This window comes from Poecile atricapillus, chromosome Z (genome assembly GCF_030490865.1).
Source record: "Poecile atricapillus isolate bPoeAtr1 chromosome Z, bPoeAtr1.hap1, whole genome shotgun sequence".
In the NCBI taxonomy this organism is placed as follows: domain Eukaryota; kingdom Metazoa; phylum Chordata; class Aves; order Passeriformes; family Paridae; genus Poecile; species Poecile atricapillus.
The window spans coordinates 134,526,918-134,543,287 of NC_081289.1; the positions used below are offsets into that span (position 1 = coordinate 134,526,918).

The 16,370-nt window shown below is 43.1% G+C and overlaps 1 protein-coding gene across 3 annotated transcripts in view; it reads left to right on the forward strand.

Moving 5' to 3' along the window:
- The first annotated feature begins 215 nt into the window (after window positions 1–215).
- The window catches only part of NADK2 (NAD kinase 2, mitochondrial), a 33,351-nt gene continuing 17,196 nt past the window's right edge, over window positions 216–16,370 (forward strand). For 2 of the 3 annotated variants that reach the window (XM_058828112.1, XM_058828113.1), the window contains exons 1-2: window positions 216–669; window positions 16,050–16,138. In XM_058828112.1, the coding sequence (XP_058684095.1) occupies window positions 322–669; window positions 16,050–16,138 (437 nt within the window). In that variant the 5' untranslated portion in view covers window positions 216–321. Of the gene's footprint in view, window positions 670–15,248; window positions 15,489–16,049; window positions 16,139–16,370 lie in introns of those variants that run through there. The other variant, XM_058828114.1, reaches the window with a different exon arrangement.

Here is a 16,370-nt window from a genome sequence, read left to right on the forward strand (position 1 = left end):
GCGGACAGGGAGTGGGCCTTCTCCTCTGCGCATGCGCGAGCGGCACTCCCCCGGGCGGGGGGTGGGGCACGAGTTCGCCGCGCGCTGTGCCCCGGTTGGCCGGAGAGGGCGCACGCGCCGGGGAGAGTCCCCTGGCTCCGCCCCCGCAGGGGGCGGGTACCCGGCGCCGCCGCTCGCTATTGGCTGGACCGGCGGCTGCGCGCGGGGAGGGCGGGGCGGCGGGCGCGGCCGGGCCATGTGTGCCGGGCGCCGCCGCAGAGCGGCCGCAGCCGCCACCGGCAGCGCCGCGCCCGTCCCGGGGAGCGGCGCAGAGCCCGGGAAATGTTCTCCTCTTGGGGTTTCCCCTGTGGCCGCCTCCGCCTCGCCGGCCGGGCGGTAGCGCGCCGCTCCGCGCTGCTCTGCCACTGGGCGGCGGCTTCCCCCGCCCCGCCGTGGCTGCCTCTGCTCGGCGGCTCCCACCGGCGCCTACTCGCGCTCGGAGGGCTGAGCTCCTTCGCGGCGGCGGCGGCCGGGCGGGGGGCGGCGGGGGCCGCGCCGTGCGGATCGGGTGCGGCGGGGGGTGGGTTCCGGCCGTCGCGGGTGGCGGTGGTGGTGAAGACGACCCGGTACGAATTTGAGCAGCAGCGGTACCGCTACGCCGGGCTCTCCGAGGAGGACCTGAAGCAGCTGGTGAGCGGCGGGAGGGGCCGTCGGTCCCGGCCGCCGAGGGCGTTGCCGCTGGGGCTTCAGCAGGGGTGGGGGAGTACCCAGGGTGATGCCCAGCTCTGGCGAGGGATGACCGGGGTGATGCCCGGTTCCGGGGGCGCCGCCGGGCCGCTGTGTCCGAGTGTCCCTGGGGCTTTCCCGGGCCCTGGTGGGGCGGAGCCGGCGGCCGTGGAGGTGAGCGGGGTCGTGGCCGCTCTCCCCGCGCTCTGACCCTGCTGCCGACGGCTCTGCCCTCCCGCCGTTTCCCTCCCCGGGTCTCTGATCCCATTGGAGTCGCCGAGTGGCACCATCTGGGAGAGGGGCATGAGCCGCGCCGCTGGACATTCATCGCTTGCAGGCTGCTGAGAGATTTGTGTAGTAAGCGTGTGTGGGTTTTACCCTCGGAGGAATTACAGCAGCCCTCAGCAAACTGCAGTCTTTTTTTTTGCTGTAATATAATGTAATATAATTTGTGTAATATAAAGATCAGAGAAGTGCATGCTGAGGAAAGTACAGTGTTGTAGAAAATCCCCTCTATGTCTTGGAGAGGACTGATTTGCATTTCCTCTGTTTTCTTGCCTCACATCCTCACTCCATCCCTACATATTTTCCTCCATCCGGACAGCCAAGTCTCTCTCAGATCCACTGTTACAGTTTTTAGAAAAGCTTTTTGCTTTATTCTCTAAGAAACCTTTGATGTAAAGGTCGATTTCTGAGCTTATACTAAAGGAAAACAGGTATCTCTCAGAGCTGGTACATGCAGCCAGCATCTTCATGTCCATCATGCTTAGTGACTTCACCCAGTTCTCCCTTTACCTTGTGGCTGTCTCCTTCCAGTGTTCATCTGCCACAGCTGGGCTGAAAGATGGTAACTCCTGGAGGAGTTACTTTGGCTGCCAGCAGTCTGTGAAGTCCATGTCATGAGCTTATGTTATTATGCCTTGATTTCGAATAAGTCCATTACATTAATTTGTCCACACATTAGTTTGTGTCTGTCAAGTCTTGTCTTTTACAACTGGAAGTATTTTAGATCTCTGTTAGTTTGCAGCGTTTGGACTAAACTTGTACATGTGCTTATGTAGCAAGGACAAATAGCTGCTTAGCCTTGCTTTGTAAAGAATTGGGATAAAATGTACAGTATCTAAAACAATGTCTATGTGCTTCAGTTGGTCATCTACCTCCTATGGAATTCCTGTCCAAACATTTTTTTACATGTTTTGTATAGCTCTGTCAACAGTTCAACAAGTTTAATGTCAGTCTGTGTTGATTCTTATGTAGATTCCTGTTGCTGAGGTGTCCCAGTACTTCCTTTCATACAGCGGTTACTAAAACAAAAAAAATCTCTCACAGCTCAGCTGTCAGACTTCTTATTTTCATTTAGCTTTTTGTGAGAAACTATTTCTTGTTGAGTGTAGAGATTGTCCTCAGTGTGCAGCTATGCCCAGGAAAAGCAGACTGGATTTGTTTGGTTACTTTTCCCTAATTGCTTCTGTACAGACAGGACTGGGACACTGAATCAGGGAGCAGCATTGCACATCCCTTAAGGTGCTCATGACTTAATCTAGTGGTAGCTGCAGTTTGTTTTTTCATGATAATGCGTATTTTGTGTGATTAGTAACCTGTATCATTCTGAATATGCATTTTTTAAAAAGTAGCTGTGAACTCAGTAGGTGATTGTAATAGTTGTAGAAACACCTTAGAGTTTGTCCTTTTGGAGAAACTTACAGGTACACAGTAATTCTTGGTATTTTGATGATTTTAGAATTTCTGTTCTAGAACTGGTGCTTTTTTAAGATTTACCTTTCCCCTTAAAATACGGCCTTATGTGGAATTGCAATAAAACATGGTGTCGCCAGGTAGACAAAGCCCAACTTGCCTAACTATGTGTGTAGCAATATTGAGTTAAGCTCTTGCTATATGGGCAGGAGTACAAAGATTTGTGCAAGAACACATTGAAAAGGTTTTACAGAATTTTGTATTTGAAATAGAAAATAATAGAGTGAAGGAATTATCCTTGCTGCCCAATTCTTAAATTTTTTAGCTAACTTGTAAAAATTTCTGCATTGGCATTCTGATGTGACTGGTCTCAGATCTTTTTTCTTCAGACTGAGTTAATGGCAGCCTCACTGAATATGTCATGTGAAGATTCAGAAGGCTCTTAACCATCTCTGTTGGGGACAGAGATCACTTTGTAGCAGAGTGATTGCTGTGAAGTGTCCTTCCCCCACACTGCCATTGTGGGCAGCTTGGGAACATGATGCATTTAGTTTCCTGGTGTTAGCTGCACTCCATGCTCCCTGTGTCTCTGTTTCTCCTGGGGAGACTTGGGAAGCTGCTCCAAGATCTCAGAAATGGGCCCGGACACACTGTCTTTGGATTTGCAGCTCAGTTGTGTTGCAGGGCCACACAGAAGGCAGGGTGGGCATTGAGTTCATGTGAAAGCCTCATGCTGGGATACAGGCAGAGTGAAAGCAAGAGAACACAGGAAAGATTTGGAGGCTTTGGTGTTCGGAGCTGCTGGCTGACCCAGGCGTGTTGGTGGTGAGGGCTGCATTGCAGGGTTGGATGATCCTGGAGGACACTTGTCGTGTGAGGGGGCCAGCACCAAAGGTGCTGTCATCCTTTGTCATGGACCTTCAGATGTCCAGACACTGGGTGTCTGAAATACAGAAATTCAGTTTCAAGACAATGTTGGAGGCTTAGATTTGAGCAACCATATCTGGGCTTGTTGCCTGCCTGTTGTGAGCAAAAGGTGTTTGCAAGTTTCTAGAAGATAACTGATGTCTGTATTTGGAAGCTTTAGCTATTTGTATAGCACCATTGATGAAAATTGTGGGCTTAAGCAGTTCTGCCTGATCACCAAGACAGGATAGCCAGCTGGAGTGTAGCTTTTTCAATCAGTGTGTTTATGTATTAAGACTGAATATGCAGTAAGTAACTTAATGCAGAAATGGTGGCTGGCGCCTTTGGGCGTACATACTAATGAGATTTGTTCCATGTTTAAGGAGGCTGAAGATAAATCATTGGCATACATCAACAAGTACTAAAACATGATACAGGGCATAGTATATATCATTATCTATGATATACTCAGTATAAATCACAGTATACTCCAGGAAGCAGAATACCAGTAATGAAGGTGACTGGCTGACGTTGCTAGTAAGCCATAAGGGGCATCTGTAGCTTACAACCTTCTGTGGTCATTCTTTTGGACACCAGGTGAGTTGTATTACACAAACACTATGATATGTTGCAAAGTCAAAGCTGCAAGGTCACAATTCCAAAATTCTTTCTCTGTATAAACAGAGCAAGGATGGGTAAAGAAACAGTCCAGACAGCAGAAGAGCAGAACTAATGGGGGAGAGATGGAGAACAAGGGCTACTTTCACAGACCTACTAAACACTAAGGAGTGTTTAGTAGATCTGTGAAAAATGAAATCTTCCATTTCTTCTCTACATGGAGGTTGTGCATGCCTGCTCCAGGCAGTTGTTTTTACCTATCTTGTGGCAGATTCTCTTACATGCTTAAAAATTAAGTTGTTAAAATCTGTTTGTAATTCTATATGTAAACTCATCTGACTATCATAATTTGTAGTATGATTCTGACCTAGTCTGAAAAGTGTAATTAGGTGCTATGCATGCTGTTGTACAGGGAAGGGTTTCAGAGTCTTTCATTAAGAAGGGAGATTAGAGACCTATAAAAATGGATTTATAATACCACAAAACAAAAATGTTCCAAAATGACCCAGCAGTTTAAAAAAAAGTGTTACATCAGTAAATTTTGTGCATCATATCATGCAAGAAGTATTTTTCTTAGCCTTTATGAAATTTAAAGGGGCTGTTGGATTTCTAAAACTTGCAGTTACCAACTTTAAGTCATACTGATCTTTCTCCCAAGTCCTTGCAAACAGTTTGCTTACCAGAAGTGACAGCAATTTGCATTTCTTGTAACCTGGTTTACTGGGATTAGCATCTAAAATTGACTAGTTAAAAAAGATGGATGGTCCAGTTAACTAGTACTGAAGGCTGTTTCAGGTGCTGTTTATTTCACTGTCAGTAAATCCATGCGGGAGAAGCACTGCTGTTGTACTTAATGTAAATTTAGAGAATATAATGCCCCAGTAATAGATAAAGCTTTTTCCTGACTTCTGGTTTTTGATTTGTTTGATAGTGCAGAGCTGATAAGCTGCTGACTTCTCACAGCTGTAAGGTATTTAGGGAAGATAACCTGCCCAAACACATTTCATACACACTTCTGATAATGTCTGAAAATGTCTTTTCATATGGAAAGTTATGTTTGTCTTGGTCTTAATTGAAGGAAATTGTTCAATGTGGACTAGAGATGATTTTCTGTTGTGGTTGGTTTATGTGTCTTTATTTGGAGTAGGGATGAAAAGCAAGTTGGAGATTTGGAACAAGTTCCGGTTCTTTTGGACCACTGCAACTAATTGCTAGGGGTGGTAGTCTCGGTGATGTGAAGTTCATACAGCTTTATAGAAAACTGGTGTCTGGTTAAGGAAGAGGTAACTTGTTAGGGTACTGCCTCCCCTGAAGGAGGCCAATGTGAACTCACACAAGTGGTACATAGGGCAGCAGCAACATCCTGAACAGGGCTGGTTGGGAAGGAGGGAAGGAGTGTTGCCCAGCGGGTAGGAGAACTTCAGCAGAAATTACGTTGTGCACGAAAACAACCCCACATAACTGTGGATGGGGTGTTGGGGGGGGGAGGGGGGTGTAGCAGTGTGTAGCACTATCCTCCCACCCTCCAGCTCCTAATTTAGATATGTACAGCACCAGTTGTTGTCAGCCTGTGCAGTAAAGTTTTCATGTCTCTTAGAAAATTCCCCCTCATGGGAAATGTACTGTTTTACCTTTAACTTGATAGGTAATGGATTTTTGTTTTTAATTACAGAAAAATTCTTTGCTATTTTTTACATTAAGTGGTGAAAGATACCCTTTCAGTATCACTTTTGAATTACTTTTCCTAGGTACTAGTTTACACGCTTGTAGCTCTCATACCACCACCTGAAGATACAGTTTTGGACAACAGCCAGGTATTTTGTTCTTAGGTTTCTGGTTTAGAAGACTGCATTTCAATACTGACGTCTGTGATCCTCTTGAGCACTTACTTAGAAAGTACTACTCAAATATTTTCAGAGCACTAGGTATTTTTGCAAATGCAAGGAAGGCAGCAGAGTGGAAAAGCAATATGCAGACTTCAAAGTTCAGCTGAATTCTAATTTTAAAGTGAAGTCTGGTAATTTATCAGGTAACTAAAAGAAAAGTTGCTTTTCTGAAAATCAGTAAGTACTAGGCCATTTAACCCTGTGCCTTCTTGTGGATCCAGAAGTACAAGCTATATTTGAAGATAGTATCTATGAATAGAAACTTCCTTTTGAGGTGATACTGTGAAATTTTTCATTGTTCTGTTGACTTCAGACTACCCATCTCTTCTTACTTTGTAATGTGAATTTTTTCAGTAGACGTTCTTTTACAGAGCACATAAAGTGTTCTAAAGCTGTTAGGATTGTACTATTCTCTACCTTACCCTGAAAAGAGGGAGAAGTACTAATTCAGTTTATTGAATTGATATAAAGTGATAATTAATTGATATTAATTGATATTTAGTTAATTGAAATGTACAGAATTTAAGATACAGATTATGTTCCACTAAGACTATATAAAGCTAAAGACACTTTTTTTTTTCAGAAATAAAGTTTTTTAACTAATCCACTGGAAACTGAGATGGGTGTAAATGTTTTTCAAGTTACACAAACATTCATTTTGTTTACCTCTGAAATTTGACATATTTACATCAGTGTTAAGTCACTTTACTTTCATCTGCTTTATTAAAAAGTTCCTTATATGTTGTTATAAGAGAGGTCTGGAAAATGATGAAAACAAATGCAATGTAGTAATTATTTTTTCCATAAGATTTGTTTTTACAGTACACCATTCAAGTATACTCAGTCACTTATAGCAAATAGATGTAAAGGTCACACATTTCAGTGTAATTCACCTAAATTAAACTTCTGGGACTGTATCACCAAGCATATGATGCTTTATATGGCTGAAGAAGGCTACTTCTTGGAAGTGACTTTAATGCTGGTTTTAAACGGAATTTAATGCTGACTTCATTAGTTGTGATTTACAGCATCATGTTGGTGTTGTGCTGAATTAATGAGAATGATTGCATTGGTTGGACTGCACAGGTTTTCTAGAAATCTGTTGGTGCAGAAAGCAGTTACCACTGTTTATAGTTAACACAACAATTTGCTGTGCATCAGCCTTTGAATTGCAAACCACTGTGTGTGTTCTTCAGATGTGGTTAAAATGACAATAATGCTTTAATGTGGTGGATGGACAATTAGAAAACAGTTCTGGCATTTTAACTTTCGCTCATGTATGCATCAAACTCTTGCCCTAAAGCAGCCTTTCTGTAAAACTTCAGGAACAGAATGTTGCAAGTGAAGTCAGCTATACAGAGGTAATGGTATACAAAACACTACAATATCTATACTTCACGATCATTATTCTACAGAAGATACATTAGTCTACAGCAGTGTTTGAAGGCCTGCCATACTGTGCAATGAAATTGAGGAGTCTAAATTACTGAAGAAAAATGTGAGGAATATATAAGGAAAAAATATTCCTAGCTGAAGTAGCCCACTGGACTTCAGCAGTATGAGGGGTCATGCAGCAAACTGGTAGACAGGAACAATATAGGGAAAAATTCTGAGCAATTGACTGCAAGATAGTGAATGAATCAGTAGTGCTGGTCAGGTAACTCCAGCCTTCTGCCTTTCCTATGTGGTAAGTACCAACTTACTGCATTGGTTAACTTAGTACATTTTTTAAAAAACTAGTGGCTAGAGGCCTGTATAATATATGGTAATCCAGACTGGGAAGGGAGGAGGAATTTGATTTAATGCTATGACTTCCAACTCAACAGTAGTTTGTATTGGAAAACTTGATTCATGTTCAAGGCCTTATGGAAAATTGAGCCTTGATACTTATGATCCATAGTAGGAGTTCATTTCAGGAACCTGATTGGTTTTTGTGATACTTTAGTTAAAGCAAATACTCATTATTAAAGCCTTCTTGTAAACAGTGCATTGCCTTTGTGGAATTGGATTTTTTTTAGCTATTAAATTATCGGAAACCAGTGCATTTTAAGTTCACTCAGGACCTGTAGCTGCACACTGAGACAGGATGTAAGGTTCACTTCAGAGACGGTTTCAGAGCAGTTGGGCAAATTTGAATGAGCTGGACTGCAGGCCCTTGAAGGAGCTGAGTGTCCCAAAATGGGTTAATCCACTGGTACTGCAAACATAATTCTACTGAAATTACTTTTTGCTAAGAACAGGTTGAGTGTATTTGGTTTGTGTGGCCAGGTTTTCATAGTGGGGAGCACTACAGGTGTGGCTTCTGTAAGAAGCTGCCAGAAGCTTCCCCCATATCTGACAACTGATGCCAGATGGATCCAGGATGGACCCTCACTGGCACAAGTCAAGCCATTTAGAGATGGTAGTGTAATTTCAGTTGGTAACATATTTAAGAGGGGAAAAAATATTACATTGCAAATGTAATTGCTCTCAGGGAGGAGAGGAGTGAGAATGTATGAGAGGAGCAGCTCTGCAGACACAAGGTCAGTGAAGGAGGAGCAGCAGGAGCTGCTCCAGGTACCAGAGCACAGATTCCCCTGCAGCCTGAGGTGCAGCCCCTGGGCAGACATCTGTGCCCAGCAGTCCCTGGAGATCCAGAGGGGAGCAGAGATCCACCTGCAGCCCCTGGAGGAGCCCACACCAGAGCAGGGGGATGCCTGAAGGAGGCTGTGATCCCATGGGAAGCCTGTGCTGGAGCAGGTTGCTGGCAGGACTTGTAGCCCATGGAGAGAGCAGCCCACACTGGAGCAGGTTTGCTGGCAGGAGTTTTAACCCAACCAGAGGCCCACAGTGGAGCAGCCTGTTCCTGAGGGACTGCACCCTGTGGAGGACCCAGTCTCCACAAATAAGGAAAATTATCTCCCATAGGAGGGCCCCCAGGCTGGATCAGGGGAATGAGCTCTTCTGATGGAGCAGTGTCTGAAACTTGAGATGAACTGACTGTATCCATGTGCTTATTCTTCCCTGTTCGTATTCTTCTGGGGATGAGGAGGGAGAGTTGGGACAAATGGAGGGAAGGTGTTTTTTAAGATTTGTTTTACTTCTCATTATCCTGCCCTGATTTTGATTCATAATAAATTCAGTTCATTTCCCGAAGCTGAGTCTGTTAATCTGTGATGGTCATGTCTTTACTTCAACTTGTGAGCCTTTCCTTTTATTTTCTCTTCACTATCTCGTTGTGAAGGGGTGTGGTAAGAGCAGCTTTGGTGGGCACCTGGCATCCAGCCAGTCGGAGTCAACAAGCCAGTGACTTATCAAACGGTATCATTCAATAAGCCTGGAATTTTTCAATACGTACTTAAATTTGACTAGAGTTTCTTCCTAAATAGGGTTATCTTACTGTCTTGAGTCTTTATAGACTTTAACCATATGAGATCTGATCATACATTTACTGGTTCTAGTGCAAAAACAGTTAGACCACAACTCCTTTTTTAAGAAGTCAGACAACATCTGTGAAAGGTGGGATATTAAAGGTACCTCTCAGCCCTCTGATCATCTTTGTGTTTCTCATCTGTACTTGCTCCAAAAGTTCTGTTCCCTTCTTTTGCAGCGACCCCCAGCTCTGGACGCAGTGCTCCAGGTGGGTCTCACCAGAGCAGAGTAGAAGGGCAGAATCCCTTCCCTCTCCTGCTGCCCATGGGGCTCTGAATGCAGGCTGAGGTGACTTTCTGGGCTGTGAGCTCACATTGCTGAGCTGTGTCCAGCTGTTCATTCACCACCACCTTCCAGTCCTTCTCCATGGCTACTCTCAATCCCTTCATCCCTCAGCCAGTATTGCTGTTGCCCCAACCCAGGTGCAGCACCTTGCATTTGGCCTTGTTGAGTTTTATGATGTTTATACAGACCCACCCCTCAAGCTTGTCAGGGTCCCATGGATCACACCTCCTCCCTCCAGCGTATCAACTGCACCACATGTCTTGGTGATGTCACAACCTTGCTGTCACTGGTGTGAATACAGCAGTTGAAACTCAGAAGTTATACTTGTTTTCTGCTATAAATCAAGCTGTGTGCTGTCCTGTGCTTACCGTGAAAGTTAGTGTCATGTCCAAACCTGGGTATCTGTTGTGTACAACCACCAAATTCAACTCCCCCCAGCTATGGCTGGTAAAAACACTAACTATTCAAAGTTGTGGTTCAAGCTTGCTGTGCCTGCCCTAGCAGACCCTTTTCTGTGGGACATTTGAAATGTGTCTCCAAGGAACAGATTTCTGTTGGGCAAGTTCTGCTAAGGCTAGCTGCTCAGTTTATCTGTTTTGTTGTGGGAGTTTTATTATCTAAGAATCAGAAGCTGAACCATGCTTTAATCCCATGTGTGGATATGTGAATATATGTGGATTATTTTTACATTTTGAAATAGAGAAGCTTAGTATTTCATTTGAGCTCCTAAGAAATCTAAAAGATTATTGTGTGCCTGACCTGTAAGGAAAACTGCATTTGTTTCAGCATGGCACATCAAGCTGTCTTAACTAGCTAACACTAGAACATAGGGTAATTACTTACCTGTAGATTGACCTGTAGATTGATAATTAAGGAAGTTTTGAATGAAAGTTAAGTTTAGTCAGGAAAACTAAGTGAAGTGTATGGCTTGAAATGTGTATGTTCTAAGCTGTTTCTAGTTCAAAACCTGGTGTATTGAGAAAAATACTTTTTCTGTAAGTCTGTCAAAATCCTGTTTCTTTTAAAGCAGAACTAAACACTGACTTTGGCTATACTTGGGACACATGGTTATATCTCAAGAGACAATTCATGAAAATACAGGACTTAAAGTGCTATACTCTGCTTAGAAACAGATTGTTATGTTAGTGGTCATGATATTTTTGTCTTCAGGGTAAAATTCAAACTCTTTTCAGCTGTTGATCTCTAAATCCCTTTGTATTGCTTGGTGGTTCTTTCTGTAGAAATTAGGTAGATTGTAAATCAGTGATCTGTTCTTGTTTTCCAGCAAGGGTGCATGTGTGGGCTAGTTCATTGTGGAAGATTGAGAGAGTAATTGTTTCTAGATCTGTGTTTTTTGTTCTTGTTAGGGTTTTTGTTTGTTTTGGTTTTTTTTTTTTTCTTCTTTCTAGTCAGATATTTAGTTTAACTCCTGAATTACCAACAGTGGTAAAATAAATGATTGAGGCACTAACTCCTAACTAACACTGAGGCATTAACTCCACCCTGGTGCGGTTTAAGTTAGTGCATGAAAGTTAGTGCTGTAAATTAAGCATAAGCCTAGTAATGAGAATATATATGTGTAGGAGACCCTTTCTTGGGACAGTCTGAGACACAGCAAAGACCTCTATAGTCGAGTTAGGTGTTAGAAGTTTATTTCAGGGCGTGGGATAGAGAGAGAGAGGGAGCCTGCTATGAGCCAGCAGATAGAGCTCAAAGCGGGCTCAGAGAGAGCAATACAAAATAGGGTAAGATACGAATACATGAGTTCAAGACTTAAGATTGCTAAGAAATAGAGTAACAGAACAGAACAGAAGTGAGAGAGCCGGGAAAAAGAGGCCGAGCTCTCCTATACAACCATTTATATAACCTACACCTTTGAATATTCTATTCCTTTACCAACCAATCTTTCTAAGTATACTAATACAGTAACATTTGTATACAACCTATAGAAAACGCTATTTTTGCATATTTTTAGTTATCTCAGGGTCTTTCAGACCTTTCCTTATAAGGCTAGGAAGAGGGGTCTCAGCTTGGTTTTATTGCAGGAAAGAATGTGTTCTGGCATACCAGCCCGGTTTCTTTGAATTATTCAAACCATGCTATCATTTGTATTTCTTCCTTAGCCTTTCTGGCTACAGAGTCATATTTATAATTTCTTTCTAATTCTACCTTCCCAACATATATGCATTCATATAAGGCCAAAGTGCATCTGAAAAGTTACATCTAATTTTACTGGACAAGTCCAGGGGAGGGCCACAAAGATGATCATGGGGCTGGAGCACCTGTCCTGTGAGGACAAGACTGTTTGAGCTGTTCAGCCTCGAGAAGAGAAGGCTCTGAGGAGAGCTTATAGCACCTTATAGTACCTGAAGAGGCTCCACAGGAAAGCTGAAGAGGGACCTTTTGTCAATGAGTGTATTGCTAGGGTGGAAGGGAGTAGCTTTAAGCTGAAGGAGGCAAGGTACACCCTAGCTGATAGGAAGAAACTCGTCACTGTGAAGATGATGAGGCTCTAGCACAGGTTGCCCAGAGAACCTGTGAATGCACCATCCCTTAAAGTGTCCAAGTCCAGATTGGATGGAGCTCTAAGCAACTTGGTCTAGTGGAAGGTGTCCCTGTCCAGAGCAGGGTGGCTGAAGCTAGATGATCTTTAAGGTCCCATCCAATCCAAATCACTCTGTGGTTCTACTAGGATGAGATGCAGAAGGTGCTCAGTTGACAGTTTCACTCCAAACAATGTCCCTTGAATAAGTGACTATTGGAGGAACTTTGTGAAAAACCATTCCTTCCTTAAAGAAGGATCAGGTCAGGATACTGAAGAAGAGCTATTCTTAGATATTTGATTTAGACCTTTTCTCCTTCAGTCTAGGGAAAAGTAGCTCCATTCATAGGAAATGTTCTATTCCCTTGAGTATGTTTTCTACTACAAGCTCTTCTGGAAGCCTACTTTGCATTGCATTTCTGCTATGAAGTTTAAGGCTACTATTGAAGTTGCACCTGAAGGATGAATAGCTTGGAAGTTCATGCAGAATCTAATACTTCTGTGCCTTTTTGAGGAGTCATTTGACAAAACCCATCCCGGCACAGGTGTGGGGGCCTGTCTGATGATTGGGCTCAGGAGCCAGGCTGTCCTTGTGCTGGTTGTACATCCTAAGTATCTTGAGGCTCTTTTGGGAGGTCATGCACACAGCAATTGGACTGCCTGATCTTTGCCTTCAGCTCTTTCCAAGTAAAAAGCAGGTGCTGGTCTCAGTTTGGTCTTACATTTTGCCCTAAGTGCAAATGAACCTCTTTCCAGCAGTAGCATTTGTCATAGTTTTAGTGTGGCATTGAAGTGCTGGATATGAGGCAGGAGCAGAGGCAGTGACATACAGGTGCGTCTGTCTGAACATTGGGAGACACCTTTTCACTGTGAGGATGGCACTGGCACTGTTTGCCCAGAGATGTGGTAGAGGCTCCATGTGTGAAGATCTTCTGGAGACATCCAGATCTGGACAGGTGGATTCAGGTGGCCCTGCTTGAGCTTGGGGTTGGACCAGAGGACCTCCATTCTAGCTCAGCCACTCTGTGATTCTGTGCCTCTGACCACAAGGACTGTAGGCACTTCTCTGATTCTTCAGATAGTCAAGTGAGGGCAGCTGATGATTAGTGTTCCTGTTGGGTGTACTTGACTGTGGTTAGGCTCAGTCAGGCTTCATCTCTGTGAGTTTCTAGATGAATGAACTTGCAAGTTAATAATCTCTGAGCACAGACAGATGAGGCTGGAGACGAACAGACTGTTGTAGTTTCTGGAGCCTTTTGCAAATCAGGACCCATTTAAAATAAAGGCTCTAACTTTTCATTTTTCTTGCTTAGTAATGCATGCTTACTTGTTCTAGAGCTGAATTCAAAGAGGAGATCTACACATTCTCAATGCCTGCTCTGCAATGCTGCTGAAATGGTTCATACAGTTATCAGAATATTGATAGTTTATTTGCTGAGCAGCCTCTTTGTTTTCTGAAGCTGTTGATGAAATAATTTAACTTGGCTATGGCAAATATAAGTTACAGAATAGACTGTTCAATAGCAATGTCACTACTCATACCTCTCCTTCCTTGTGATGGCAGGGAAATGTTAGCTGTTGGCTTACTGCTGATGTCCCTGGCTCAAAAACCTGCAAATGATCACACAGAGAATTATTACATTGTTACTGTTCTGAGATAAAAGCTCTCTTCTATCAAGTTGAAGGGGTAGCATGCTGACAAATTAGCTGAATAAATGAGGTACATAAAATTGGAAGATATGAGTTTGTGGTTTCTATTTTCTGTGGAACTAACAGCAGCCTGAAGAGTGTGTTGCCCCAGCAATCTGCTTGTCAGGTCATTTCTTGCTCATTTCATTTGCGGCAGATACTTCTGGAGGAACCCTGATTTTAGTAATAGTGTTTTTTGGAAATTGTTTGATTGTGGATTTCTTGTGATAAGGCAAGATCAGTTTGTGCTTTGAATGTGCAATTGAAAATTCTTCTAGAAAATTAGACCTGTGGTGCTCAGCAGCAGATGTCTGTGGGAGGCAAATACCTCCTTTTTTCCTTTCTACCTTTTCCTTTCCCCTCCAGCTGGATGATGGGAGGCTGACAGCTGACCCAGCAATTAGCAGTGCTGTAACTAGCATAGCCCTGTGTAATCTTTCCCTCCCCAGAGCCCACAGGAGCTTCATTCAAGTTCCCAGTGCAACACCATGGACTCTGCAGGACCTAGAGGTTTCCAGGGTGCACATGCATTGTAGCTCGGGAGTAGAAACAAAGGGTTTAAGCATGTGAGGCAATTAATGGGACATAACAGCCTGTAACCCACTAAACCAAGTGAGCAAGCTTTGAAAAAATAACCTGCAGTATTTATCTAGATGTTTTCTGATCATCCACATGCTTGTGTCTGTGTGTGATCATACATAGCTGGCAGGCAGCTGCTCCCACTGTTCTCCTTTAGTGCTGTTGATGCACCCAGGTAGCCTGTGAGTCTTTTGGAAGTAGTTTCCTGATCCCGTCTAGAAGACCACCTGAAGATTTTGTTCCTGCAAGTTAATTGCCAATTGTAAATGCACTGAGTGGAACAGCAATGCAGTTCCAGAGCAGCCAATTACATTCTTTTCTGTAAGTTCCTTGGTGCTGAGTCTTATCTTATATGCTTAGCTAATGGTTGGATTTCTTGACATGAATGGGTGTCAGACGAATAAAGATTTCATTTCCTGGGTATTGGATTGTGGTTGACTTCAGTTGTCATATCCTGACAGTACTCTCCCCTTCACTTTGGAGTTAAGAAGTCTATGGAAATGAGATTAGACAAGGCTGTCAGGCACTTTCTCTTGGAATGGAGTAAAACTTTGAATAAAGGCACTTGAATAAATTGCTGGAAGTGCCTGTTTAGAGCTTCTGGCACAGATGAATTCTTCTACACAAACTCTAGGAGAAGTTCTGTTTCTCTGCTAATAAATTGGTTTTAACTGTTCAGGGAAAAGGAAGCAGTGACAGTATAATTGTAAATTAATTCAGGCTAGAAGGAGCATCAGGAGCTTGCTGCTCAAAGTAGGATCACTTCCACTATGAATATATTTATAGACTCCTTTTGCTTAACATCCTTTGCACCCTGTTTCTTTCACTTTCTTTATCTCCGTGCACACACATATTTGGCAGTATCAGCCCCAGATGCGGGCCCCCCTCGGTAAATAAGATAAAGAACGAATGGTGACTGCATTACTTGCCAGAAACTTGTTGCAAAACTAATCTGCAACAAGTCAGTAATCTCACCCCTGTTTATGAGTGTATCTGTATAAACTGCGAAATGTTTCCATGGTCTGAAGAGTGTGTGGAGATTAAGTATTCAAATTCTCCAGTTTCCAGGAGGGATGAGACTAGAATGCACCTGCACAGTTTGTCTTGTTATTGTTATCAATTTGTTTGAAGAATGTGGACTGTAATCCAGGGAACAGTATCAAAAGTAGCAGGTAGATTTTCCTTAAGCTTTTTTTTTATGCAGAGAAAATGTCACCTTTGCCAACACTTGGCAGTCTTCCATTTTAGCTCAAATACAATTTGAAGTGTAATGCTGTAGGTATTTCAGGCTCTGCTTTCTTAATTGTCATTCCTGTTGCTTTTTCTGTTGTCTGTCTTCTCTACAGCACTATTTTGAGCTAACTGCGTGCTTCAGCACATGGCAGAAGTATAGTTAGTGTAACTGTATCAATTCGTGTAGCATTTAAATAATTTGGCAGATTTAGGAGGAGCAAAGTGTCTGAAGTTGCATGGAGATCAGTGTAGTATGCTTGTTTGCATATTTATGTAGTCTTTGATTCTTGACTGCTGTGGTCATTTGATTAATTGAATGAACTTAATGAACTAGTCAATACAACTTGACTCTGTGTATACAGAAATGTAATTAATGGAAGGCTTATAAAAACTTATCTCTCCTGAAAGAAAATACATGCTTTTTTTTCATAGCTTCTGTTTGTGTTGCTCAAGAGCACTTACTATACTTAACTTGTGCAAAAACCATTTGTGTCTTACAGCTTGCCTTGAAGGGATCTAACTATGCTGGTCTGCTGGAACGGCATCGCATTCATACAAAAAATGTAGAGCATGTTGTAGACAGCTTACGGTAAGACTGTATGGATGCTGAGTATTTCAGACACAGTGCAAATATCCGTGGATTGTGTGAAGCAAAAAAATGCTAATAAAGTAGGAGTACTGAAAAGAGAGGGATGCAGATGAACAGACATTCCTGGAAGAACCATCATGTGAACTAGCTCAGTTCAGTTGTCTAGCATGTTCTATTATCATCTTGAAAATAAATGAGAAAGCAGCACAGGATTGGTGTGTCAAGTGTTTTT